We start from the raw sequence: 27,644 nt of genomic DNA, 5'->3' as shown, positions 1-27,644 counted from the left end.
TGCAATAAATATTTGAGGTGGTCACAGTTACAGTCTCCACTTTTTTATCACAGTTGTACAGTTGCCATGCTCAAAACGAAGGATCGCAGCATATGCTCCTGCATAATTAAGTCCATACCAACTGACAAGGAACGTTCTGTAGAAAAACCATTCAACTATTTTTGACTTCTGTTATTTCTCTTCTGAATACTTCCCAAGTCAATTTTCCGTATCTGATGTCATAACTAATGGGAACATTAAGATCTGGATAACATAACAATACCCATGTGTAAAATAATGACATGTAGGAACCAGCGAGGGAAATTTTTAGGCTTTTATTGCTCAGAAAAGAAAATGGAAATTGGCATTAGACCAGAAATAAGAAACGCTGTGGAAGTAGGAACCAAGACAACTCAAAAGCTACAACCCTCTAAACTTCAATAAGCTCCTCTGAAAATCTCTTCAGCTCCTCTGACAGGTTTCTTTTTTTTTTCTTTTTTTTTCTTTTTTAACAATAACAATCCATAAAAGCCAGACAGAAACATGACTTTCTCAGTCATGAGAGAAAAACAGGTCTTCTCGTGTAACGACAAGAGATGGTTGCACTAGTCCTTTTAAGGGACATGGCGGTAAAACAAACAATGAATCAAGAGCTGTTTCGCCTCCTCTTCAAAAGGAAGAAAAAAAAAAAGCCTCAGAGAGTTCAAGAGGCTCTGTGGGATTTTTTTGTTATTTTTCCTCTGAACAAAAGTGCTGGCAGGGAAAGCGGTGAAACTACATTTCTTACAGCTGGTCTGGCACCAGGCCCTAGGCCAAGAAAGGAAATGTACTATTAAATGTGACTTATTGGAAAGACAGAGAGCAAAGGGGTTGTGAAAGAGTGTAGGGGAGGGGAAAGAGAGCAAAGGGAAAAAGAAATGGAGGGAGCCAGAGAGCGGATAATGACATGTTAATGAATAGCACAAAGGATTGTGAATGAAGGAATTTAAAAAAAAATAAAAGTGGTGAAAATAAAAACATGCAATCATTTAAACTTTAAAATAGCAGCAGTGGTAAAATATAAAAAAATAGGGAAGTGGTGCTCAGGCTGTCTATATTTAGGAGAAGAATAATTAAACAGAGATGAGTGCAGATATACTAACAGAGATCAAAGAACGAGAAAAGTGGCACACATTCACAGTGTACCAGGGCGCATTGTTGACTATCGCTCTCATCTGTGGGAAAGAGATGGCTGCCTTGGCCTGGGTCAACTTTATGGAATGTCAATATGGGGTTGGGGGAGGTGAGTCGCAGGCCCGGATAATGTAAGAGCTGACCCCTGGAAATTACTGGAGCCTTAAATAGTTCCAAATGGAAAGCCTAAGATGTTGTGTCGACAGGAAACCCAAAATCAGTCTCAGGAAGCTGCCGACAATGTCAGAATGATTTGCCATGTTTAATTCAATTATTATAACAAGACATGTCTTTCTACTCTTTTATGTAAATGTCCACAAATGAGCAAACAAACTGCAGCCACTCATTCATCCATTTTTAACTCTGTATTAGTTAAAAAAAATAAATAAAAGAGATGTAATATAGTGCGCAAGATTCAATACCACTTATATAAGTAGCAATTTCCTCCAAGGATGGGCTTGAGCTTGGCAGCCACTGCATTAGTTGAAGGAGATCCAGGCGCAGTTAATAAAGGGAGCCACTAGGGGGCATGTGCTACACTGAGAGTTTCCAGGAAAGAATTTCATTAAAGCAGGAGAGGCAACATTTTTACGAGGTCAATAAATACTTAACTTCCTCTCGTGCCAATTTATCACCTGCCCTTTGTTTAAGCAGCTGTTTTCCATGTTGATAATGAGCAACTTAAATATGACACAGAAGACACCTCATCAGAATTAAACTAAACATTATTTCTATCCATATATCTACCTAGATAAATTAAGAAAATGTACCTATTACACTATTTGATGACCTTATAAAAGCTAATTTATCCTTAACTTGATGTGCACAGTTTTAACTTAGCTTATATACTTAGCTTAACTTAGCAAATATCACTTTAGATTTTTCAAACTAGTGAAACTAAGCAAATATTGGCATTCACTTCACAAATATTGTCCGTCTAAATTTATAGCCGGCATATAGAGCGCCACGTTAATGAAAGGTTTTCACTTCCCTGTGTAACTAAAAACACTCGACGCAGAAATACAGCCCACATTTCAGTTAGACGACGCCTGTAAACACAAACACCATCAAACCACAAATGTCAACGAAGCATGTATCTGCCTTTGAAATAATAGATTGCACACAAAGCACCCCCCCCCCCCAAAGTAGACAACTTGGCAAAAACAAGGTGACTTTACCAGCAATGTGCTGCTCTCATCTCATCTGAGTTTTGTGTTACAGGAACACGCAGTGTGCTCAAATCCAAGAAATGCCTAAGTCACCAAATAAGTGGAAAAAGCCTGCGGGCTGTTCCATTTCAACGATTTCCCTCCCATCCGTGCTGAAATTAATTTTAGCTAGTGTTGTGTTAAGATCACAAGAGCTGCTTCGTGTGTTCAAAAAAAAAAGAAGCTATTTAAAGAGCTGCTGGACGAGCCCCTGGGGCTGTAGAAACATTTGTAGGAAAGAAAATGACTTACATTTACAAGCCTGTGAGGAAGAGACTACAAATAAAACAGATGAAATCAAATCTTTATCACATCTTAATGCAATGATTAGGCATCGTCAGCACAATGACAAAACAGAAACTGCTGCTGAGAGAGAGAGAGGAGGATATGGAGAAAGAAAGAAGATGCCAGCAGAGGGATAAACAGATATTGTAGCTGGTCCCTCTGCTTTGGATTCATGCCTCAAAGCCCCTCTTTTGTCTCAAAGCCAAACCACTTGAGGTGACCCTCATTCATGCAGTTAAAACAGGAGGGCAGCACAGGAATGTATGAAAACTTAAGTCCTTTGTCAAGTCTGAAAATACCAGATTTAAAATGACCTCCACTGTTCCCCTGGGGTTTGCTCTCATTAGCTGCTGCTGCTGCTGCAGCCTGTGCTAAATGTTCATGAGGGCAGGTGTGAGCTGAGAGCACGGACTGTTTAAAATAATGTAAACTATTATGTGTAAAGGAACTCCTAAATCCGTCAGCCGCTAAAATATTAATACCATAAATATATGGCATTCAGTCGCTCTTCAGCGTCAGTTTAATTTGCTGCTGTACTGAACTACTTATTAATCTCAGTGGACTTGAATAGACTCTCATACAGTTGATTGCCTGTCACACGTCAGTGCAGTAATTTGTGATTTTTCACTGCCACTGGGGGAAAGTCGTCCAGTGGTAGAAGGAAAATAAACCCTGGACCTGCTGATTAAATACCAAACATAAACTACTCAACACATTTTTTTGATTTGGGGAAAGGAAAGAAAAAAAAATGTACTGAAGCATTTTGTGTTGGAGAAACAAGCTCTGGGGATTAAAATAGCTGCCTGCTATTTCAGTGTAAGGAACATGTAGCTCTTTGGCTCCACATTCAGTAGAAGAGTCGTGGATATACAAAGAATTTGGCCGTTAGTTTCAAGGATAAGACAGGTTGAGATGTTGCTTATAGTGTGAGGGATTGTGGACAGAAAATATACAATAATCCTGGCCTGGCCTTGTGCTGTAACTCTTTCTCTCCTGTTATTTTCATTTCTTTATTAGAAATCGGTCATTGTTTTCGTCTTGCACGTCTCTTTAGGAATACAAAGCATGAGGGTATAGGGTTGATACTCCCTGTCTTACTGCAATCCAATGATACCCTTTGTTTAGATCGAGTATTAGACAACGCAGAATGTAACGCACTGTGTTTGATGTGCCTGCAATACCAGCAAGGGCGACGCAGAGAGAGATGCTGATGAGGACAAAACACTGAGCCTCTAACAGAATAAGATGAGGAACAATGTAGTGTGCTGAATCTGAAATAAAATTCCATTTTAATTCTCTGTATGTGAACCGACTCACTAATAATTATTATCATTTATTTTATATTTGGAGAGTAGCTGCAGTGAATGCACGGGAACATTGACACCAGGAGGGATGAATAAAGGTTGAATCAATAAAACATCTCTTCGGCTAAAATTGGAACTGGCATGCATCTGTCTGAAAGGACTATCTGCATGATCTGAACTGGAGAATATTTCACAGGCCTTGGACTCTGTGTACAGTACATCTGGCAAACATCTAATACTTTAAAGATAAAATTGTTTAAACCCAAACCCCATCATCTGCACTCTCCGCTATTGCCCAAAACCTCCGAGTTTTTAAATAGCAAATTATTCTAAATTGCTTCTCTGTTGCCATGGATACCCCCCTCCAAAATCCTCTCCCGCCCCAATGCCAATCCCATTGTGCAATTACATTAGACTGCCAAGGCACAGTGAGGTATTAAAATCTGTAAGAGGCAGAAATGAAGAGAGATAGTGAAATGTGATGTTTCTGTAACAAGAGATCACGTAGGAAACCAGGAAGATTAAATATGTAGGAGCTGTTAAAAGGCGCTGACCTGTATAATGAAAGAAACAGCATGAAGTGCAAGGCAGGGAGTGGGTGAGAAAGAGAGAGAGAGAGAGAGGGGTTTGGGGTTGTGGGGGGGGGGGGGGGGGGGGAGTACAGAGAAAATGGCACAGCACAGAAGCAAAAGGCAGTCTATTTCAAGGTTATTGATGCCATCTTTTTCATGACCTCATTTTTAATTCAGAGCGCTGGGCCCTGACAGCTAATCTCAGGAAACGGTTTAAATAAATATCATTAAAGTTTCCCTTATAGCTGCAGCGGCAGTCCTTGGCTTGGACATTTCTACATTGATTTTTTCCCGGCACACTAATGAACGGCACAGTGCGACTAAAAAACAGTAACATTGAAAATGACAATTAGCTGAGGTTATCTCCCCTTCAATTCCAGCTATGTAACTCCATTACTACCAGTGATTACTGCCTTCTACTGGACAGCATAAATATAATAATTATGCTGCGGGCTCCATGTTTCACAATAACATCTCCTAGGAAACCATTTTATATGATTTTACCATTAGGGCACTAAAGCGATAATGTGTGTAATTTAAAATGAGAGCTGAGTGCTTGTGGATATTCACAGTCTTTAACCTGAATAACACCAAGAAAGCCAAGAATATCCACTTCATTTAAAGCAATTACTTCCTGAAGTAATATTTTTATTCCTCTTACTAGTTTAAGACTTTTTTTTTTTTAATGATTATTATTATTATTGTTAGTATTGTTATTATTTCCTGCTCAACTCTACTTTGGCCCCACTGAGGCAAATCAGAAGTGATGCATCTGAGGGAAGTGGAGAAAACATTATAGTGTTGTTCCAGTTTGTATACTGTACATTCTTCCCCGTGAATTATATTTCTGTAGCACATTGACTAATGATTAAAGGTGGAAACAAAGACGCCTCTGGGGAACAAACACACACTTCAGCGAGCGCACAAACAGGCTCATTCATCATGCGCAGAGAATGGCCGTGTTTGCTGAGTTAATACAATGAAGCTAATTGCCCTCTGAGCAGCCCAAACACTAAGGCTCAGCTAAAATTATTCCCCTGAATGAAAACTTGCTCAGCTTCAGCTGATCTCTCCCTCACACTCTCTCTCTCTCTCTCTCTCTCACTCTCACACACACACACAAACGCCCAGTCACCCCCTCCGCTCTTACACCTCCCTCTCTCTGTCAGCCTGATATTCACTGCAGTGTGTGGATATTATTGCTTTGTATTGATTCAGCATTATTTTCTCTCAGCTGCTTCTCAGTGGCTGGAGAGGGAAAGGCCAGCACAGCAGCAGTCACACCTCAGCGCTTTCCGGCATGGTGCCGTCCCATCCCCGTCTGCATTCCAGCGGCCATACAGTCACGCTATAAACGCGATGAACAACATCGCCTTTTACACATTTTGGCTTCTGAGTCACGCAAATACAAAACAATTCCGTATGCCGAGTATTCTGCAGAGAAGCGTGGAGTGATCTCGCGGAACCAGAACATTCTTTGATGTCATTAACTGTATACAAAAGGAAAACCAAGAAACGCTCTGGTGTCTTTTTTTTTTAATCACTGCCTTCGGAAACAATGGTGCATATTTTAATCACACATTGTATTCCTGTGTTTCATATCGTTTTATTCTCTAGTTATTCTTTTGAGCATTTTGTAACCATCCTAAAATGTCAGAATGATTTTGAGTGTTTTAACTACGATACTAAATATTCCCCCGAATAGTGTTTTTTTTTGTGTGATAGGGAACTCATATTATGGTACAACCATCTTATTTCTGCCATAATTAGTAACGACACGAAATGTGTGTGAGACATCAGGGCGGATGAATTTCATCCTGAAAGGTATTACACTAATGATAGCCTTAAGTAATTCTCATTACCAAGCTATTACCTGAATATGACTGAGGATATAACATGGTATTACTGCAATACCCCTATTACCATATTTATCATCACCAAGCTGGAAATTGAAATAAGATGGTATTATCATAATATTACAAAATGATTACTATACTATTACTGTCATGTAATGTAAAGTGTTAGCACATGTTTTGACTTTTACAGCAGCAGCAGCAGCAGCAGCAGCAGCAGTAGCAGCCCTGCAATGTCTTGAAAGGAACGCCACTGAGCACCAGGGAGGAGCCCTGAAGCATATCCCTGTTTTAGCCTGAAAGTAAGTACTGGGAGCATTGTGTAAACAAAAGCGGCATCCTCAGCTGAGCATTTAGAGGCACATTTGTTTGACACATTACACTCTCACACCTATGGTTTCACAGATTTTCTTGGAAAAGCCTCTCTGACCTATGCTTGCAAAATGTTGCTTACAGCATGTAGCCTTAACACAATATAAAGCTGCCCGGCTCCCTCATAAGGTAGTGCTGGTTTATTGCTGTAGGTGGTGACAGGTGTGTGTGTGTTTTGTGTGCGTGTGTGTGTGTGTGTGTGTGTGTGTGTGTGTGCGCGAGTGTGCGTGTGCACGTGCATCTGAGCTCTGCTGATGCATGAACCTGCAGCAGCGGGAGAGATGTGGAGAAGGGTCGCCAGCCCAGAGGAATGACCTGCTTCATGAGCGACTGGTTATCTCCTGTTGCAGAGATCGTATGTGGCATTTGTTTAACCTTGGGAAAGTGTGTGTTTGTGTGTGTAAGCAGCCCTGCATAATACCCTCACAGCTCCCTCAGGATCATACCCATATGCTTTCTTTGGTTTGGTAATTCTGTGTGATTATAATGTGAAGGTTTATGATGCTGTAGTAGCAGTGTCTGACTGACTGATTAAATGAATACATTAAAGTGGCATATTCACCTTTTCATTTATGGTGAAAGAGGGCTGTAACAGTATACATGCAGGTCAGTGAAAGAGAGAACGTGTCTCATTCCTGCGATAAAATGTCTAAGAATGACGATGAGTAGTAAACTGTCTCCAACAGTCTTTAAAGCCATAAAGAGCTGTATTTTTATTCAAGGTATCTACTTAATTTAGTCGCCGTTATCCATCTCTGCTGTAACCTCTAGGAGAAACAGCAGTGAGGGAGGAAATACTCGGTACCACTAATTATCCAGTGTGTTGTCTTTTGCTTTTTTCCATTTTATTTTGTGTATTTGGATCACAACGTTGCCGTCTGCTGCTCATTCTGCCGCCGAATCTCTCCTCGCGAAGAGCAAATGCACGGGGGAACCAAATGAGACGAGACGACGATTCCTATTATCTCACGCTGCTTCCCGTTGCCGTCAAACTAGGTTTTTGTTGTCGCTTTTATTGGGAGACACCTAGCGGTACAAATGACATACTGTGCGTTTAATAATTGAAAAAAAAACTTGTTGATGTTGTGTTGAGCTGTCAAAGCCACTTCAGTGTGCTTTTAGAGGAGTATAGATGGAGTTTCAGGTGTAATTGGTTGAGTGATGCCACGCAACGAATCAATTAATCCAAAGAAAATGATTGACTCTCATCTTACTATGAATTGATTTTCATCCATGAGGAATGCATTTGTTAATACTATTAAAAGAGCACGTGTGTAAGTGCGCCGACTTCCTCCGAGGATCGACATTAGTCCACCATTGTGATCGTATCATATTTGATGCAGCTGTGGGGGAGTTTACTGGGTTTCACATGTGCATGTACAGCAGTGACGTGTCATATATAATCGCCTATGCAGTAACTCACCTCTCGTAGTGTCTCCGTGTACACGTGGCCGCACTTGTGCTGCTGGGGTTTCCACCCAATTCGTCATATACATGCTTCCACTGTCTGCGCACTGTGATCTGCAGGGATGGACGAGAAGACAGAGAGGATAAGACAAAGAGAAAATGAATGAGAGGGTAATAAAAAAGAAAACCAAAAAAAAAGAATGTACATGTAGAATGAAGGAAATTGAAAAAACATGAGAGAAAAAAACACACACACACACACACAAGTGGTTGACATCATTTTGAGGTCTTGGGGAGATACTGAGTCATGATGTTCCAGTTATTGAATCCTCAACACTCAATTCTCTAACATAATAAGCTCTGTTAACATCATACAGTCAGTTGTTCCTACCATAACCCCCTATCCCATAACAAATGGCTGGCTACAGCAGAGAACACCAAACTCCAGAGCTAATAAACAACAACATGAATTGTAAGAATCGGCTGTAGCTATGAGGGGTTTAAGCCCCAAATTATACGATCTGTATCCTGTTTATAGCATATAGAAATAATAATAAAAAAAAGGCATGACTAATGCTTTAGATGACTTAACATCAAACACTGACTTCACTTTTTGGAAACGCTAAATAGTGAGTGAATAATTGTCAGGTGAGGCTGCCAAGTGAAAAACCTCAGCATAAGACTCAATATTTCTGACTCACATATACATATATATACATATATATATATATACATATATATATATATATATATATATATATATATATATATATATATATATATATTCACTTCTCCAAAATGTGGGGGAAAAAAATTGCGCTTTGACCAATTTCCTTGTGACCAGTCTAGAGCAGAGGAACATATGTTTTCCACTCTAAGGGGGAGTTTTGAAACAATGGCATCGTTTTTTTTGCTAAATGTGGCTCTGAGCGCAACTTTCTTCTTGGGAAAATAGTGACTGACCTCAAGGGGCAAAAGGAGGGCAGAGAAAGAACAAGAGAGAGAGAGAGAGAGAGAGAGAGGGGGGGGGAGAGAGAGAGGAGGATGACAGAAGGGCGGAAGAGAGAAAAGGAGAGCCATAAGGAAAAATAAGGAAGAGGGGGGGTAAAGAGAAAAAAAGGGGAGAAGGGAGGGACCTTGACGACAGAGAAGGAATATATTGCCACATATGTGAATACTTACCAACTCATATCCTCCAAGTTTCTGAGCAGCTTGAAACATGGTCCAAAGGTTGACTGTGGGAGACAGAAGACAAACAAGGCAGTCAGGACTCTGGGAAAAAGACCTGAGCTGAGACGCATGACGTCATATACAGTCATTACACCAGAGGGGGGGGGGGGGGGGGGGGGGGGGATAAACACAGAGCTGGAGGAAGTTATTCAGATCCTTTGCTTAAGTAAAAAGCATTAACACAAGAACGCTAAAATATTCAATTACAAGTAGAAGTCGTTCATTTAAGTATTAGCAGTAGAAACGTACATAAATATCAAACAATCCATTATGCCGCGTGGCTCCTTTCACAGATTAGTGGCACTGATGCATCCACATGTAAACTGTATTTAAATGATGTAGCTGCTCATTTCACAATCTCTGTAAACATCTCAAGTTCTACACGATATGACCTGCTGATGATGATGATGATGATGATGTGTTTGGCAAGTGAAATCAGAATCTGCAGAGACTGTAGCAGCTTACACCTGTGAAATTACACATGTAACGTGTAAATAACCCACAGTGATATGATAGCTGTGACACTAGGATCAGTGTGGAAATACATTTCATCATTAAAAAGGACTCATGTATATGTATATATATATATATATATATATATATATATAAATAACTGTTCTTTATCTAAAAGAATGCAGATAAATACTGCATACATGTACAATCGCTGAGATAAAATAAGACACATGCTTCGTGCCCACAAAAGAATCTGTTTCTCTCGGCTGCAGCCTGAAGGTATGAATGAAAACGATTACAAGCATCAAATGCTTGGCAATATGCTCAAACGTCTGTTTGAATGAAATGCAAATTCCTTTGCATTTATTTCACCATGCAAATACCCCATGACAAGCCATATCAAACTACAAGTCTTGTGTAACATCCTAAAAATAGCCATGATCGCTTTTTTAGAGAGGCTTCAAGCGGCTGTCTGTCTTTGAAAGAAAATATTTCCCACACAGAACCAAGATGAAGCACAAGTTCATCGCAGGAACTTTCGGTGCCAACGACATTTGTATTTGCTTTCTGTAACATCATTGTTTAACATTTTTATATAAAGGCCTATAAATAAGAGAAGGAGACCTCGCCTGGGGAGAAATCCATCAAAATTCAATCTGTGCGTACACAAAGCCTTGCATTTGTCAAAATGACATTTTCCTATCTCCGCATTTGACAGCATTGATTTTTTTCCTTCCCTCCTCACTGCGACCGTTGTCAATGCACGGGCGGAATAACAAAGGGAGCTGGGTAGGTTTTTCTGTTTGAACTGAGCACTCTGGCGTATTGTGCTTGCTGACTGTTAAAAACAGAGAGCCGCTCTGTTTAACGGGCTGGTTATGCATTGACTGTAATTATCACAATGGTACACGGGAATAGGAGGGAACAGAGCAGATAAAGGAAATGAGAGAACATGTCTTTTCTTAGATGTCTTGTCATTAGCAATTTCTTTTCTTAATTCCCCTCTATTTGGCAGGGGCAATTATCACTGAGATAAGGATGACAAAACAGGAACACAATGCAGCCTCGGTGACACACCGATGGCATGGCAATTAGACAACAAGGATGAAGGACGGGGACAAATTGGAACTGATGTTCACAATCATATGCTGATGCCCAAGTACTGAAGCAAACGCGTGTCTAGAACAGCTTCTCTCACACGCACGCATGCGCGCGCACACGTACAGTGACTAGTTAAGTCTTGCATATCAAGGACATTCATAATATAAACTGTAACCACTACTATTCCTATTTTATTCCTCTTCAGTACACTCTTTTAACACCTCCGCTGCACCCACACAACGTCAATGGCTGCAGCTGCGGAGTCAATATTAACCAAGTGATAAAAAAAACAGACGGACAGCAAGTCACATGAACAAACTGCAGCCAGTTTTCCTCTCCAGCTGCACTGTACTGGCTGTCCTCTAACGTAAAAGCCAAATATCGCCTTGTTATTTCTGTTATTCAGGTGCATTCAGCCTCTGTGAATCACTGGGAGGTGATGTAGAGCCATGTTTTTAATAGATAGTCAAGGACTGTTGAATGAAAACAACTTGAGGCTTTTTTTCAACACTGCAATTATGGAAGGACAAAAACACATCACACCTAAAAAAATAAATAAAATAATTAAATGGAAAGCTACATAAATGTGCAACAGACAAATCATTTCAGGAATAATAATAAAATGCTAAATATTATTTATATTTGGGTTTTGACAGATTGGTCGGACAAATAATTCATCACCTTGGAGACTGTGATGATCACTTTTTTTTACTCTTTGTCTTATTTTAGATTTCACAGATTGAATAACTGGCAAACTGTCAGGAAAACAATTTGGTAGATTAATCATTGATAATGTCGTAATTATGAAATTAAAATTTCAATATGTGCTGGGTGCTTATCTTCTATGGTCAGGTAATCAAAAAAGAAATTATATATATATATATATATATACACAGTATATATGTATATATATATATATATATATATACATATATACATATATCGTAATTATGAAATAAAAAACATATATATGTATATATATCTATATATCACAACTGTCACACACAATGAATAAGTAAAAGCACAGTGACCAAAACCATTTATAATACAGGTGCAGTTTCTCAAAATGCTCTCAAAATCAACTTAAACTCCGCCACAGATCAGTTCTGACAATTTCCGATCACACTGTAAGTTATTCCATGTCGAGGTGAGCAACATTAACTGAGAAAATAATTTGATAGTCAATAAGTTTCTGTAAAATAAAGTGTAAAACACTGTTATCATTACTGATGTGGTGTTCAGAGGCGTTAATACATGCAACCCCTGAAGTGGAATATAAATTAATAAAAACATGAGAAAGAGGCAGAAAAACAAGCAGGCACAGCTAAATTAAAAGTGCTCTGTTATGATTAGTTTGAGGTTAAGTCCATTTAGCTGCATTTTAATACTTCTTTGCTGGGCTTTTTAGAAATATAGTATCTAATAATTATAACACAAACAGAGCTTTTTAATAGACCGGCTAACAAAGCTCAGGTAAGTCTAGTAAATCATTCAACCATCTGTTGCTTTGTTAAATTCCAGACAGATTCATAAAAAGACTGTTACTCAAATGCAACTTCAACAACATCATTTCAGTTTCCAACGAGACAAAAGTCCCTTGTCTGATCTCTTAATGCTTCTGAGGCAGAGTTTAAAAGAAAATTTGAAAACAGCACCTGATCAAATCTAAAGGTTTGTTGTATTAATTATGGATGTGTTTTCCTTCCCCCCCCATCTTTACATGTACTGATGTGCACACGCTGCCAAGGATGGAGTTAAAACAGCATGATTTCACCACTTAATGAGGGCCTTCCTTATGATGTGTCTGGTGTTGAGATTCAAAGCACGTACTGTATGTTAAACAGTTGGCGCGTGGACCGCAGCTTTATTCTGAGCTCAAACTGACAAAAATGCCTACACCAAAAGTAAAGCATGTTGGGTATGTAATTTTTTCCTTCCATCTTTATCTCTTTCTCTTTCTCTTTCTTCTGCTCCCTCACTTACTCTCTCCGTCTCCCGCCACCACAATGACCTATTTAAGCAACAACGTGTCGGCAGCCTCGATGACAGGATTGTCAAAATACTGCGGAGAGGTTAGCAGAGTCGGGGTGACCACAGCTTACCTTCATGTAATAGTTAAGGCTAATGAGTTTTACTGGGCTTTATCAACTGTCACTGTTACATTCAGCAGACATCTCTCTCCTGCTTCTCGTTAATTTGCAGATGCTGTGCTGCGCCGTTCTGATGGAAATGTAGCAGAACCTTTCTCGGCTCGTCTGACATTAATGCAAATGTGATTTCCCTTCTTGAATAAAGAGACAGACGTAAAATTTAAAACCCTCCGTGTGCAAAAAGAAAAGCTCACACTCTCCTGTGTCTTGCCACAAGATCAAAGGCATAAAACAGATGCACCTTTTCAGAGCGTGCCATTTATGATGTTTACGAGCAGTGTTTCTCCTCTCTGTCCCGTGCAGACTGTGAGTGCAAGCTAAGCATCCGACCTATATCAGAAATCTTTCATCTTAGGGCAGACGTGTTTCCCATACATGATACACGTGATGTTCTTCTAACACTCTTAGAGGACGTTCTTGGCTTTAAAAGAGGGAGAGAGAGAAAAAAAAACCTTTGACAAGTGTGAGAAGATATTCTCTACTTATAAAAGCCAACTAAAACATGCTCTGACAGGGAGTCGCCAGAATCTTTTACTAACCACTAGATGTTACAGTATATTTCTCAACATTGACAATTATTCTTCTACTTTATTACTGCTGCACATTTAATGTGTTTTTTACAGTTGAACAGCAGTGTAATTTAGAGATTTGGGGCATTTGGCCTGTGGTAGTTGGCTGCTATCCGCACCTCTTCCACTAAAGCTCTCATATTCTGGATCGCTATGACCGAATCTGCCCTTGACTTGACTCAAATGCAGTTACTGCATTCTCAACTGATCACTACAGAGAAGGTGTGGTTAGAGACGGTGATTAAAACTCACACAGGGATTTCCCCCGGCCCCTCTGACTTCACAGAGAGGAGTTTCATATTTCTTATCTCCAAGCAGAGCCCTTCTCCTTTTCTTTTTTTTTTTCTACTGTTGAAATAATGTTTTTAGAATAATGTCTGTGCATGGAAACTCAGAATGCAAGTGGGTAAGTTTATTCCTGCTCTTTTGGGTGTCTTTTAAAAACTGCTTACCTTCCTCAATGGTGTTAAATCTCCAAAATAAACCTAGTAAAACCTACTCACACAAATATTACTACTCGTCTACAGGGTCTAAACTACCGTTTAAACATCGCCATTGAGGGAATTGTACTCACTCTGTTTGAAGCCGAGGAAGGGAATCCTCTCAATGGGTGTGTCTCTGTCTTTCATGTACTTGTAGAGTTCTACTAAGAAAGCCTGCTCCTCTGCTCGACTCTCCTCTGATGAGTCCTCCTCTTTCTTCTCCTCCTTCTCGATCCTCTCCTCCCTTTCCTTCTCCTTCTCCTTCCCTCTCTCCCTCTCCTCAGTGGAGGATTTCCTGCTGAGGCCATTGGCCTTGTGTCTGGCTGATGGGGATATTTTCCCGTTGGGTACCGTTTTACAGTTGTGTCTGACCTGCAAACAGAGAGAGTAAAGAGTCAGTGGATGTAACTCTTGATGACAATTAAACACTTAATTGAGAGTGGTATTCAAAGTGTGCCAGGCAGCCAGGATACAATGTGTTTGGGTTCACACACACAAATTCTTGCAGGCCACAGAGTCAGCCTTGCATTGATTATCAATGTAGAAGCTCCTCTTGTCATCAAAGATTAGGAACAGATTAGTTTGACTGCAGCTTCAAGGGAGAATTGCTAATATTGATTTAACTGCTCCAAGGTCACAAGAACAACAAGTATGGAAGGGCTTTCAAAGAAGCTTATTTCCTCCTCTTTGAATATTACAGCAGTGTCGGATAAGGGCTTGATAAAAATGAGTGTAATGAAAAATACACAATCAATGATACAGAGTCTGTAAAAATGTCACAGAAAATAATTGATTTTGTGATCAAATTTCAAAGTAATGTGATTATAACACAAAGTAAATTATGCTAATAGCTTAATGTTTTCAGTGAAGGATATTCCTCCACTGTCGTATGTTTCTATTATTGTTGTTGGAGGCAGAGAAGAGAGAGACACACTAATAACAATGCTATCATGACGGATCAATAAATACATATCAATACATTAGTATATGGTACTTACATTATTTACACAACTGAAGATGTATTATAGCATTTTTATTACACATTTATCATTCATTTAATTCAAGGACCTTTTTTTTTTGCATTTTCAGACCGACTCTCTCCTCAAGGATTTTGTGTTATTTTATCTAAATGTACGAGCCTTATCTCACCTTGTTAGTATGTTTACTCTCTGGGCTGCATGGGTCTTGTGATGCAATTGCCGTTGACCCTGATGATGACCCTTGACCCTGAGCCTGACTCTGGGAGTCCCTCCTCTGAGAAATGGACAGCTTCTTCTTCCGAGGTCGCCCCTTGAGGTTGGGAGCTGAGGGAAAGAAAACGGCAACAATGAGAACAGCCATGCGCTGATGAAGCATTGTGCGTAACGTATATATTCACCTCTTAACTGTTGACATTCGGCTGAGTTTAATATTTCTTTCTTATGGTAGTTTATTTGAACGGAAGAATAAAAAGTAAGATGTGAAATTTTTTCTTCCCCTGTGGGAAAATTGACTTAAAGCTGAGAAACACTGAGACTATGACGGGAAAATTTACAATCAGAGGAATTTCACAGGCCTGCTAGTCTGCAGCTAATTATTTTCAAACTGAATTAGTTCAATGGGTTAGCAGGCTACCAAATTGCTCCAATGTGCTACTAAACACGGTCCTCAAGTCCCCTCACAGCTTAAAAGAGAAACTACATTTAAATTCAGACAGATGTATTTTTAAGATTTCACAGGAGGGCGTCGTAACAGTCAAGCAGTTAGTATAATACTGTAAATGACAGATGCTGGTTAACCCACAAACCCACTGAAGGAATACATTTTAAACAAACAGTCCCTGCAAAGAGAAATATTTGATACAGATGCTACAGAAAGTCAGAGATTGTATGTGCTTTGCACCACAACAACACATGTAATACAACTGTGTTTTGTCTTGCTCTCCACAGTGAGACTCCCAACAGTCCCCCCCAGTCATCAGTAAAATAAAGAATTACATTATGCTGTAGCACCTCCAGTGTGCCGATGATCATAGATCTATTTTTATTTTCTTTCTGGTAAGTGTGCTCCTATCTTAATGCCCAGTGCTGTTAATTAAAAACACATGAATCTGCCTGATAGGAGCTCTTTGTTTGAGAGGCTGGCAGATATAATTGCTCAGTTCACATTACACACACAATAAAGTATTTAGGCCCTCCAAGTCCTTTGTACACCCACGTTTATGTCAACCCGCGACAGTAATGTAACTACTTGGCAAAGTGCCGTGCCTCCACACAGCAACACAAACACAGATAAGCTCAAAGGAGTGAGAGACAGAAAGAGAGAGGGAGAAACTTCAAATAGCCCAACTTCAGTAACGTATTTCACAGTGTCAGAGGTTTTTTTTTTTCCCCCTTCCATCTGCAATGACAATTAAATCACAACCAAGGTTGTTCTCTGCCAAAAGGGCTGTGTGATTATTTTTGTCAGATCAAATTCTATCAGGAAAGTGTTACAATAACAACCAAGCTGAAGAAAACTAAGAGGCAGTCATTAAAACAAGTAAAATGAACACAACTAAGCAACCTATCACTTAATGTTGTTATTTTCACAACCGCTATGCTGTGGAGAAACAGGGCAGGGAAAATTCCAAGGGCATTTGTTGTGCATTTGTCATCCATTTGGCAGTGAGGAAAAAAAAAAACGTTTTCAGCACTGTAATCAGCACAGGGTGTGTTTCTTCCTTCAGTACTCTGCTGTTTATTCATAATGCTAAGAAATAAAACATAAATCCTATTATCTATTTATACTTGCAGTTCATTTTAAATGGATAACACAAGCACTAAACATTTACTGAATAGATAATGCCACATATCATAACATTTATAGCCATAACCCAATTTGCAAATCTATGGCTTACGTAAAAAAAAAAAAAATAATACATATACATATGTAATTAAGTGAAACAGAAAGCATAAATATACTTCATCTGGGACATGTTAGACTTATGTGCATAAAAAAAACATGCAACCATGTAAAAACATGCACACTGTGACAGATGACTAATGCGTACACTGTATGTTTGACTTTTAAAAGTGGCATTGGTTAAACAAACATTACATAGGTCCAACTGAGGTCACACTCAAAGCGCAGCTCTGTCTTCAGCCCCATCACTAACCCCCGTGACACCCTACACTCAGTTACATAACCTGCCTGTCTGTTTGTTTACATATTTGATCAGGTCAAATGCTGCTGCATAAGAAAAAGCTGCAATTACAGCAACATTCTGCCGCATAACACATGGTGACACAACAGCGAGCGACTTTAAATTAATTGAATTATTGATGAAGGACGACCTGCATGCAGTAAAACAAGCCAAGTGCATATTACTGGGAACTGGGGTCAAATGATGTGTTTGTGCGTTTGTTGTAAACAACCACAAAAAGGCCCACAAGGTCAAGTGCTGACAATGTTTCTCTGAGCTGCAGAGCTTCTGATCTGTGCTCATTTTGGCAGTGTTGCATAAGGGAGGAGTGTTCATCTTTACAATAACACAAAGAAAATCAAACACAGACAGACTCTGTGAAGATTGATTTTCTAGAGTGGAAAAACACACATTTATAGTGCATAAAAAACTGAGTTAACATCACAAGACAGTGATTTCATAGCACCATGGGATATGTGATATTTTTATCTCCCTGTGGGCATTAAGTGTTTTTGTCAGTGTACTAGAAAAGAGACAGATCATTTAAGTATTCTTCCATCAACAAGCCAAAAATGGACATGATAGTCATGCAGCAAAAAATGGCTGCTGAATAAGCTAGTTCCTTTACTCCGTTAACTTCTACTTATCTGGGTCACTGACATAAATAAGGAACATGGCCGGGGACGTTTGTCTGGTCACTCACAAGAGTCCCGAAGGCTTGCACACACATGTTCACACACACCGACAACAGATATCCAACACTACACAGAGATCACTGTGAGATCACTGTGAGAGCGCACGCTGTATACAAACCGGTAAGAAGTGTGAGTGTAAATCCATCATGTTTTCTGACAAGAGCACCACTCTGAGCCAAGCTGACCTTATCAGGAGACCTTATCACGCTTACAACTTGATCTGGGGACGGATGTGAACACAGGGCTGTGTACTGAAATGAAAATGGTGATATAATACAACACAGGGGTGACGATATAATAAAGTGTGATGTATTTGCATAGTAGATAACGATACACTTTTCTTGTCTAGTAAGAGGGGTGGGAGGAGGGGGAGGAAGTCTTCTGCCAACTAGTTGTCGCAGTCTTACATACAACACAAAATCGCTGTCAAGAATATATCAGATATATCTATTCATAACTTTGAAGGATTGGTACAGTATCATAACATGAAATATTGCAATATTTTAATGTCTCACTTTTCTTGTCATACACTGCATATAAAAAATGACCATAGTGTTCAAGGTTCCTCCTCAAACCAACCAGGAAATAAGAATAAACTGAATAGCAATCCCCACTGCTTGTAGAGGAAATTGAACTAATTGGGGAAAACCCATGTTTTGCTAGTTTAAGGTCCTCTTCAAAAGGAAATAATGTCAATTTTGTAAATTATGTTCCCATTTAGAGGAAAACATACAATACAGGGTATCAGTAGATATCAGTCAGAATGTTTACATGCATGTTAAAAGTCCGATTTTAGTCAGACTAAGACAATAATTGAGTTTTCTTAATGTCCTGTAAGCAGGTCAGTCCGACTTAAATCGAGCTTGGACTAACATACCTAGATAATGCGAATTATAGTCCGATTAAGTAGCAGATGATGACATATATACTGCAGTACCTTGTTGAATATCATACGGCGGCGGCGTCTTTCTTCAGACAACAACCACAAGAGCCATGCTCCATCTAATTTGCATCACGATTAACACACACACACACACACACACAGAACCACCGCGCGGTCCATCTCACCGTCCATCGTCACAAACCTCGAGGCTCGAGTTCATATTCTTATGGGTGACGTCACACTCAGCTCTCAGCAGCTTTACAACATCAGATATCCCCTCAGATTCAGTTAAATATAACCCTAACACCTCAGTTTCATTGGCTTTCAGTTGATGTCAATGATAATGAAAAAGTCATTAGAGACAGCCCAGGAAGGCTTGTGACAGTCGTATGCATCAACAGAGTAGAGCCACAGGGAAGCACAACAAAACGGACTGATTGATTGAGAGACTGCTGGGAATGGAGAGACATATCAAGCCGACTGGAGAATTCAACTGATGGATGCCTTAGCTGATAACACGAACACAACCAACTGAGAAAAAACAACAACCCTCTGTATCTACACGTGTTCATTTAATGACTGTCTCAGTTTAAAAATCCCTTCAAAAGCAGGCAGACATGTTCGCTCTTGGTTATGCACATTGTCTTTTATTTGACTGACAAAATAAATAAACTAATTAAAAGCACGGGGATACAAAAGCTACTTTGATGTGTTTTGGTAGATTAGCAGCCAACTCATCCTTTCATTTTGCAGTTTGGAATGACACTTATGACTGAAATTATCTGTCACAACTACAGACTGCGTATTTTGTATATTTGGAATGAAAAGAGGAAAAACAGCAAGATCGTCGTGCTGTATCTTATTGATGTTCCCTCGGGCACCACCTGAGGTTCACATTAATTGTTTGTGGACTTCTCCAGTTAGATTGTGTTAGACTGTAGAAGCCAGAGTATTTTGCAAATACTACCGTGTAATATATTTGTATAACAACCTCCAAACTAGTCACACATCAGCTGAGCTCAACAACTAACTGATGATAAGTAACGTTTTGTCAGGTCAAGTGCTTTATTCTTTAAAGATGTGATGAGTTTTAACTTCCCCCTAACAAACGGTGACTGATTATTATCCATTATCAGCATTTAGATTAAAACAAACCGCCCACTCAAGTCTTCACGCAAACACTTAATTCTACAGATCAACTTCCTCTCACCGTAATGAGGTCCAAGTTCAAACACGAAGGTGACGGAGGAGGAGGATGAGTGAGGCATAACTAGAACAAGCTCTGGTGGGTGAACAACATGTTTTGACATATTTTATAGTCTCAGTTGGTTGGGAATCCACCAAAGACCTGACACCTACTCAGCAATTATCAGCGTAGCTCGCAGTCAAAGGTAATATCCATGTTGCATTTCAAGGCAGCAGCAGCAGCACAGTATGTCCCCCAGGGCAGAACAGACTATGATACAGTACAGTTGAATTGTGCAATACTTTACTTCTTGTGTAAACAAATTATTTCTCAATTAGAAATGACGAACATGTAAAGATAAAGTAAGTAAAATATGTTAAAGTTGATGAGACATAGAATGGCCATGATGTGTAAATACTGGCTTCACTGATGACAATGGGGCAGCCACATATTCACAAAGTTAATTTTCATTTCAGGCCGCAAACTGTATTTATGTTTTGGTTTGGGGCTTTGTTCTGTTGCTCCACCCATCCAATAACGCAGCTCCAAGCACTTCAACACATGTGATGCCAGCAGAGTGAGCAGAGAGCAGCGAGCTAAACAAGATACTGAGCCTAAAAAGCCTCACTACCCCTCTGAAAAACGTCTGGGCCACCGACTGCAGTTCAAATATAGGTGGTCACTTTCCTGGACAGGAAAGCAACACAAGGAGCTTGGACTATGATTAACACCATCTCTGTCTGTTTCTCACAGTCTGTTATTGTAACCTTGTTGTAATAATTGTAATACTTCTTGGCTGCTGCTTTAAAGCAGACACACATTTGCTTTCAAGCAGACACGTGAAAATTCACCAATATTTATAAAAAAACTTACAAACAGTGAGATAATCATCTTTGTGGATGCGTTTGTGCATGAACAGAGTGTAACACCGGGAGTAAGTGCAGCGACTTTTATCCATATTTTGGCAAAATGTGGTGCACACACATCCCTGCACTGCTCTCAGTAAGTCGCTGTTGTACATGTATTACCTTTAAGTAAAAGTGACGTGCCCAATAGTGCGGCATACAGTGAGATATAAAAAAAGTAAATAAATAATAATAATAATGTGATAAAACACCCTGTCAATGCACATTAAATCACAATGCACGACTATGAGGCAGCACAGAGACACTGACAAGCATGGTTACACTCCAGTTCAGTTCTAATAATGTGGATTCTAAGCTCAGTCAATTTTAACTCACTCCTTGGTTAGTAACATGGTGAGGGGGCAGAGGATTGTTTTAACCAAACCAAAATGAGAAAAAAATATCTGTAAAACATCACATCAAGTGCTCATGGCCACAGTGGCTGTTTGAATCTGCACAGGTGAGATGAAATCCTCCCCCGGGTTGAATCTGTGTATGAAACTGTACCTGTGAATACGCCCACACGCACACAAAGGAGGTCAGTCAAGTATAACAGACCGGGTTACAGTGGTGCGTTGGAAATTTACAGCAAGTCATTAAACATAAAACACCACAACAGACAGTATTCTTAGTCACACGCAGGGCAGATGCATTTTTATGCAAGTGAAAACGGCCCCATAATGGTGCAATATTTTATGAGTGAGGGGGAAGCTGCTGCGTGGTGGAGGAGAGAAGCTCAACTTTGTAAGCCAAACTTAAATCACACTTCATGGAACGGAATTAAATAAATTATGATTCGCGAGATCCAAAATATGACTCACACAAAATAAATATAGCACCTGTCAGACTGCATTAAAAGAGAGAATTAAACAAAACCGAACAAATAATGAATAAAACACAACAGATCACAAGACAAAACGCCCTCTAATGCAACTCTTGAGACAGACTTAAATCCGCGGCGCTGCCAAGTATTAAACATGTGATCAGTGAAATGATATTACACTTTGGTGGAACATTTTAACTCCACCAGAGACACAGGGATGTGACAAGAGAGGCTCTGGAGCAGCAAGGCAACAGCACTGGGGAGAATATATATATATACATAAAAAGGAAGTGATGAGTGAGTCCTCTGCCAGCAGTGACAGGCGACACTGCGACGTCACTACGAACATCAAAGATCTCAGAGGTTGGAGACGTTGCAAGTTTTATTTATTTTTTTGCTCGAGGGCTACATGTTTCTGACCACAGTTATCTCGTTTGTAAAGGACACATGTCTGAGACAATTACTCTAAATCTCTTATAACAAAATGCCATGTTGTCAGTTTGTTTTTTAGGTCAACCTCAAGAAAACAAGACACCTAATGGAATATCCAGTAATTGAGCACAGGTACAGCAAGTTATACAAGTTTTAATACGAGGGACATTTGCCATTCAAACTTTAAGTGCATTGTTATTTTACATGAGGGCATATCAGTTTCTTGATAAAAGGGAAGCTGTTCTGACGTGGACGTATTGTAAATGGGATTTGTTTGCAGTCAAAGCAACTCGACAGCAGTTATCAGGGCTGTGGAGCGGGATAAGGATTTTCAAGTAACCTTTAATTTTACATAGGCTTTAGTTTACACTTAATATTCTGAGGCGGTTGGAAAGAAAAGCTGGTTTATAGTGAGTGCATTATGGCGTTTACTTTGAGTGGGCAACACAGAGAAGAGATCTGCATGATTTTTGATTTCATGAGTGGAATTAGCTGAATAATGAAGGTGAATAAGACACATACTGTACATATGTTTACATTTGTATTTACAATTAGATTTTAAGGCTTTTGCATCACAAATCCTTGACGCCACATTTGTGATTCTTTGCTGACATGTGTGAAAGACACAGACCCTTTGCTCTTATTGCTGGTATATGAATATATGGAAAATGATTGCATTTTTTTGTCTGCGGTTAAACAGCCACGGCCTACACTGTTTCAGTGTCTGAAACCAAACCTTGATTTTCCATATGTAAAGTAGTATGTATTAGGCACTCCCCTCCTCCCTCCTCCATCATTTTGTTGCTGACTGTAGCCACCACTGCATTTCATGTAGTCATATGCAGGCATTTTTGATGTGCTCATAATTCTCACTTTGTCACATCTGACAGCAGAGTTATTCCTCTGTTCCTGCGCTCCAGGCACGTTTCCACACAGTCTATTTGAGACATACTGCCCGCACAAGAAAAAAAGAAAAAGAGAAAAGGACAGTGATACTTCAAGCGTCTTTATCACTGCAATCGTCAAAAATCACACAATGTGCCCATGGAGTGAGACAGAGCGTGTAGGTGGACAGAGTACAGTGTTTTTTCTGTTACTAATCAAAACCTCCGTAGGCTGATGCATGAAACAAGTGTTAATTAATTTATCATAATTATACGTAAAGAGATCATCATTGTTAAACTGTACAGCATTTTTACAGCTTTAAGTAAAGATCCAGTGATTTATATCAAAACAACCCAGAGGGGCTGCCACATCAGAAATTCTTTTCATCATCACTGTACTTGTTTTCTCACACGAGAAGATTTTTTTTTTTATACATTTGTGCATGACAGATTGTGTGGATTTAATGAGAAATGCAATTACTCCTCATGACAAAGGATACTGCTGTTATTACAACAACACATTCAGGTTTTGCCAGGCATTTAACAACAACAATCACCTTGTCCTCCAATATAAACAAGCACGAATAAGATGGAGGCGAGAGCAGAGAACAGAATCAGGCTGACAGACAGCGAGAAGGCAGCGTGTTCAGTCTCTGAACAGTGTTAGTGTTTGAAGACAGTTCCTGTATCACTAACTCTCGTCTCCACTATACTGTCACACGGAAAATCACTGTAATACGAGGCTATTAGAGCATGAGCCTGACTAAAAGGCAGGGATTAGTCCGGCTTGTTAGCAGTAGAGCTCTGACAACAGTCTCCCTGAGGTGCAGATGACTCATCCACAGGTCCTCAACACCTTCTTCTAAACAGATCTTTATTTCTAGTCAAACAACACCTTGGTTTACACAGCTTCAGCCTCTCTTTTAGGTCAGGTCAACTCAGATTACAAACACGAGCACAATGTACATTTTTGTAAATCTCAAAGATTTGGGAAGTTGTTATTCTGGGTTTCATCCTTCATCAATGCAATAAATAAATACAGATGCATCCATTAATTAATAGTGTTTTGTTTTTTTTAATTAAGAACAGGTTCAAAACCCATTTACTCACTACCCTTCAATCTCCTTGCCTTGGTCTCCACTAACCGCAGGGGAAATACCTAGCATTTAACTGCTAAACGCTCCACTATGTTTATCAGGTTGCTGCTAACTGTGTGTCTGTTGTTTGCTTCTGGTCAGTGGGTTTATCAGAGCTGCTTTTTTTTTTTTCTGAAAACAGCTGTTTGCTGTATCTGGAAACTCGTCTAAAACCAGTGAGTCTGGAATGAAACAGTAAAGTTGTGGTTCTGAGAAACCAAACCAAACCAAACCAAACCAAAGCACTGGGAAAAGAACAAAATGCAATAACACTGACAATCCCTTAAATGTAATACATGTCATTTGAATAGGAAACAATACAGCCTGGACCCACTTCTTTGTCTGTGGAATGTACAGAGGGGAAATAGACACTGTTTCTGGGAAGTTATTTGAGCTTTGAGTGCCACTAATTTCCATGTACCCCCATTATTATGGGGTGGAGTCAAAACCTCCTGAACAAAATAAACCAAAACATATTTAGTTGCCACTATTAAGTGGAAAAGAACTGCATATTTTGAAATGTCATTATACCTCTCCTTTAACCAAACACATCTCCTCTCTAACAGACACCTACAGTATGTACAACATGTTAATGCTGCTGTAGAGCAGTGTAGAGACATGGATCCATGTGAGACTTTCTGGTCTGGGGCAGACTCTCACCAGATCCCCTCTCCTTGTTGTGACAGCTCTAACACTCCATTTACTGAACACCCGTCTTTGTAAAATGTATAAATACTGCATTATATCGTCTACAGTCAGTTTTATTTTCCTCAAATATGATTCCCCTTAGCTGACTGACAGACAGCTGTGTGTGTGCATGCATCATTATCTCCTTCACAGAATCTGTCTGTTGCTGTAGCCTGTGGCAGACCTCAATCGCACAGTATTAGCCGTGACTTCAGTTTCCATGGAGTGCTGCACATTTGCAAGCTGCAGGTGCGCCGTACATTATACGAACCAATAAGGATATAGATGAACTGGTTGTCCCGCACTACGGGAGCTGCAGACGTGTAGAAATTTGGGTACTCGAGGCTAAAAGTTAATTTGTTAGCCTCATTTATCCTCCAGAATCTGGGACGTAATGAGTGAGAGAGTTGTGCTGATAATGCTCCTGTGTCTGGAAGTGCTTATTGGGGCCAATAAACTGGATAAATGAGCAAGGTGAAATAAAAATAAATAAGATAAATAAAAATGTACCAATAAACTTGCATTTTATTATAATTGAGAAATACTGGGACGATTATCTCCTTTATAGTGAGTTGCAGGTGTAATCCAGTTTTGCATACAGTCAGGTAATAAGATCATGGAGAGAGAGAGAGAGAGAGAGAGAGAGAGAGGGAGGGAGGGAGGGAGGGAGGGAGAGAGAGAGAGAGAGAGACCGTGCTAATGCCCTGGTAGATAGTGTGCAGTAGATAAATCATGTTTATAGATTGACGTCCTCTTTAATATGCTCCGTGAATATAGCAAGATTGCTGCAAACTGCATCTAAAAGTGAGCCTTTTTTTTCTCTCAGCAAACACACTGCATAACCAAAATACCGTGCACATGCATATGGAATAAAGAGTCTCGGCTTGCTATTTTATTAGACAGCCCACTGCTCCAGCTATTATCTGCTGTTTATATTCTAATGCGTGACAACAGTGGAAGATTCTGCGTCTTTGTGTTAATCCTGACAATTTATAAAATAGTAAATCCAGCAGCACTGAGAGAAACACATCCATATAAAGTGAAATCAATTCGCCCGCCTCCTTTTGACTTTCTCCCACGCCTTTAGTGTCTCCTGTCTATTTCTCTTCCCTTTCTGTAATAACTATGTGAGCAGCAGTAAATGTAATTACAAAAGTGTGGGAGGGGGCCTGTGTGCGTGGAAGGCTGGAGGTGGGGGTGGTGGTGGTGGTGTATGGTAGCTATCCATGCACAACAAAACGCAACATTAAAAAGCTATTATCAGAAAAGGGAACATTTTGTCAGATATATGGCGGAGGCCAGCGCCTGCCATATGTTTGTGTAGACGAGGACAACAAGTCAGGTAGTAATTATCAATCATCATCAGCAGCACCTGTCAAAACGCGAGGCTGGGCACGCTCCGACTGGTGTTGCCATGGAGACAAGCCCACATCCCAGCAAGTGTGTGTTTACCAGGACATTAAAAATACTTCCATATTTTTATCTCACACTTAGAAAATCGTGAAAATCTTTCTTTTTGGCTCCTTTAAGCCATGAATGCTGTCAGAATGTGTCTATGAGTCTCTCTCTCTCTCTGTGTGTGTGTGTGTGTGTGTGTGTGTGTGTGTGTGTGTGTGTGTGTGTGTGTGTGTGTGTGTGTGTGTGGAGGATTTCCTGCCAAGCCAAACTAGGGAAAGAGATTTTTTTTCAGGGGCAGAAGTGAGGATAATTTTGGTTGAGGTTATGGTTTTGGTCTTACACTGATTTCCTGGCGTTCAGGACCGGGCATGTTCGGGGCTCACGATTTACATATGCAAATGGGATATTATCACCACAGTAATATTAAGATGAATGTGTTTGGCATGTGTACGTATATGTGCACATTATACATGATGTGTTTGCCAGTAATGAGCTCATTCCTGCGACTGTACTGTTGCTGTACACAGCCTCTCTATTCAGACTGTCATTGTTAATATCCCTCAGCTGAGGAAAGAGGACGTTCTCCCAAACCATCAGGACTTTGTCAGTTTCAATTTTGCATGTACCTTTTTGCTTTTTTGCATAGCCTTCTACAGTTTCCCTTTTAGATTCATCGGATGCCTGCAAATCCAAATTTCAGTACTTACCCTTACAGGGCATTTCGACTTTTCCAACCAGTGTTTTATTTCTTTCATAAAAGCTCACGAGGAATGTTTCTGGAGCCTTTTCCAATGTTTCTAACGACAATGGCTCTTTCAGATGACAACAAATTTCCAACTAAGTGACCTCAATCCATAACGCTTCCAGGAATCAGGATTAATTTGACTTAAAACAGCCTCTGAAAATTAAATACATAAGCAAGTAAACATGAAAGCAATTTAGGGAGAAACTGATGTGAGCGCAGTATGAATTTTCCTGCTTTATTATGGCAGTCATTTGGAAGAAAAAAAAAGGGTAGTGTTCTTAATTCATTATTTGTGCGCCGTTGTGCATGCTCCCCCTGGGGAGAAGCAACATTACTCTTTCATCAGATCAAATGAAGCGAAGCCGTGCTGTTCCAGGAAGAGCCAATTAAACTGTTCAAAGAAGTTTATTATTGCGACGGATTATGAAATCATTCTCATCGGATTCATCGGGGTGTGTGTGTTTCGATGGGGGTGTGAATGTGTGTACTTTACCACTGCGCAAACTCATAAAGGCTGTCGACTCAAGCTTTCCATTTGCAGAGTAAATAGGAAATTATGGCACGCAGTC

At 39.8% G+C, this 27,644-nt stretch overlaps 1 protein-coding gene across 1 annotated transcript in view; it reads right to left on the bottom strand.

The window, feature by feature from the left end:
* arid5b (AT-rich interaction domain 5B) overlaps positions 1-27,644 on the bottom strand; it is a 71,529-nt gene that overhangs the window by 4,028 nt on the left and 39,857 nt on the right. Inside the window, exons 5-8 of the mRNA XM_058651939.1 lie at positions 15,288-15,442; positions 14,231-14,510; positions 9,336-9,388; positions 8,170-8,267 (exon numbers count right to left, since the gene is read on the bottom strand). Of these exons, the coding sequence (XP_058507922.1) occupies positions 8,170-8,267; positions 9,336-9,388; positions 14,231-14,510; positions 15,288-15,442 (586 nt within the window). The remainder of the gene's footprint in view (positions 1-8,169; positions 8,268-9,335; positions 9,389-14,230; positions 14,511-15,287; positions 15,443-27,644) is intronic.

Source organism: Solea solea, chromosome 15 (genome assembly GCF_958295425.1).
Source record: "Solea solea chromosome 15, fSolSol10.1, whole genome shotgun sequence".
NCBI lineage: Eukaryota > Metazoa > Chordata > Actinopteri > Pleuronectiformes > Soleidae > Solea > Solea solea.
This window is presented reverse-complemented; position numbering and strand designations above follow the sequence as displayed.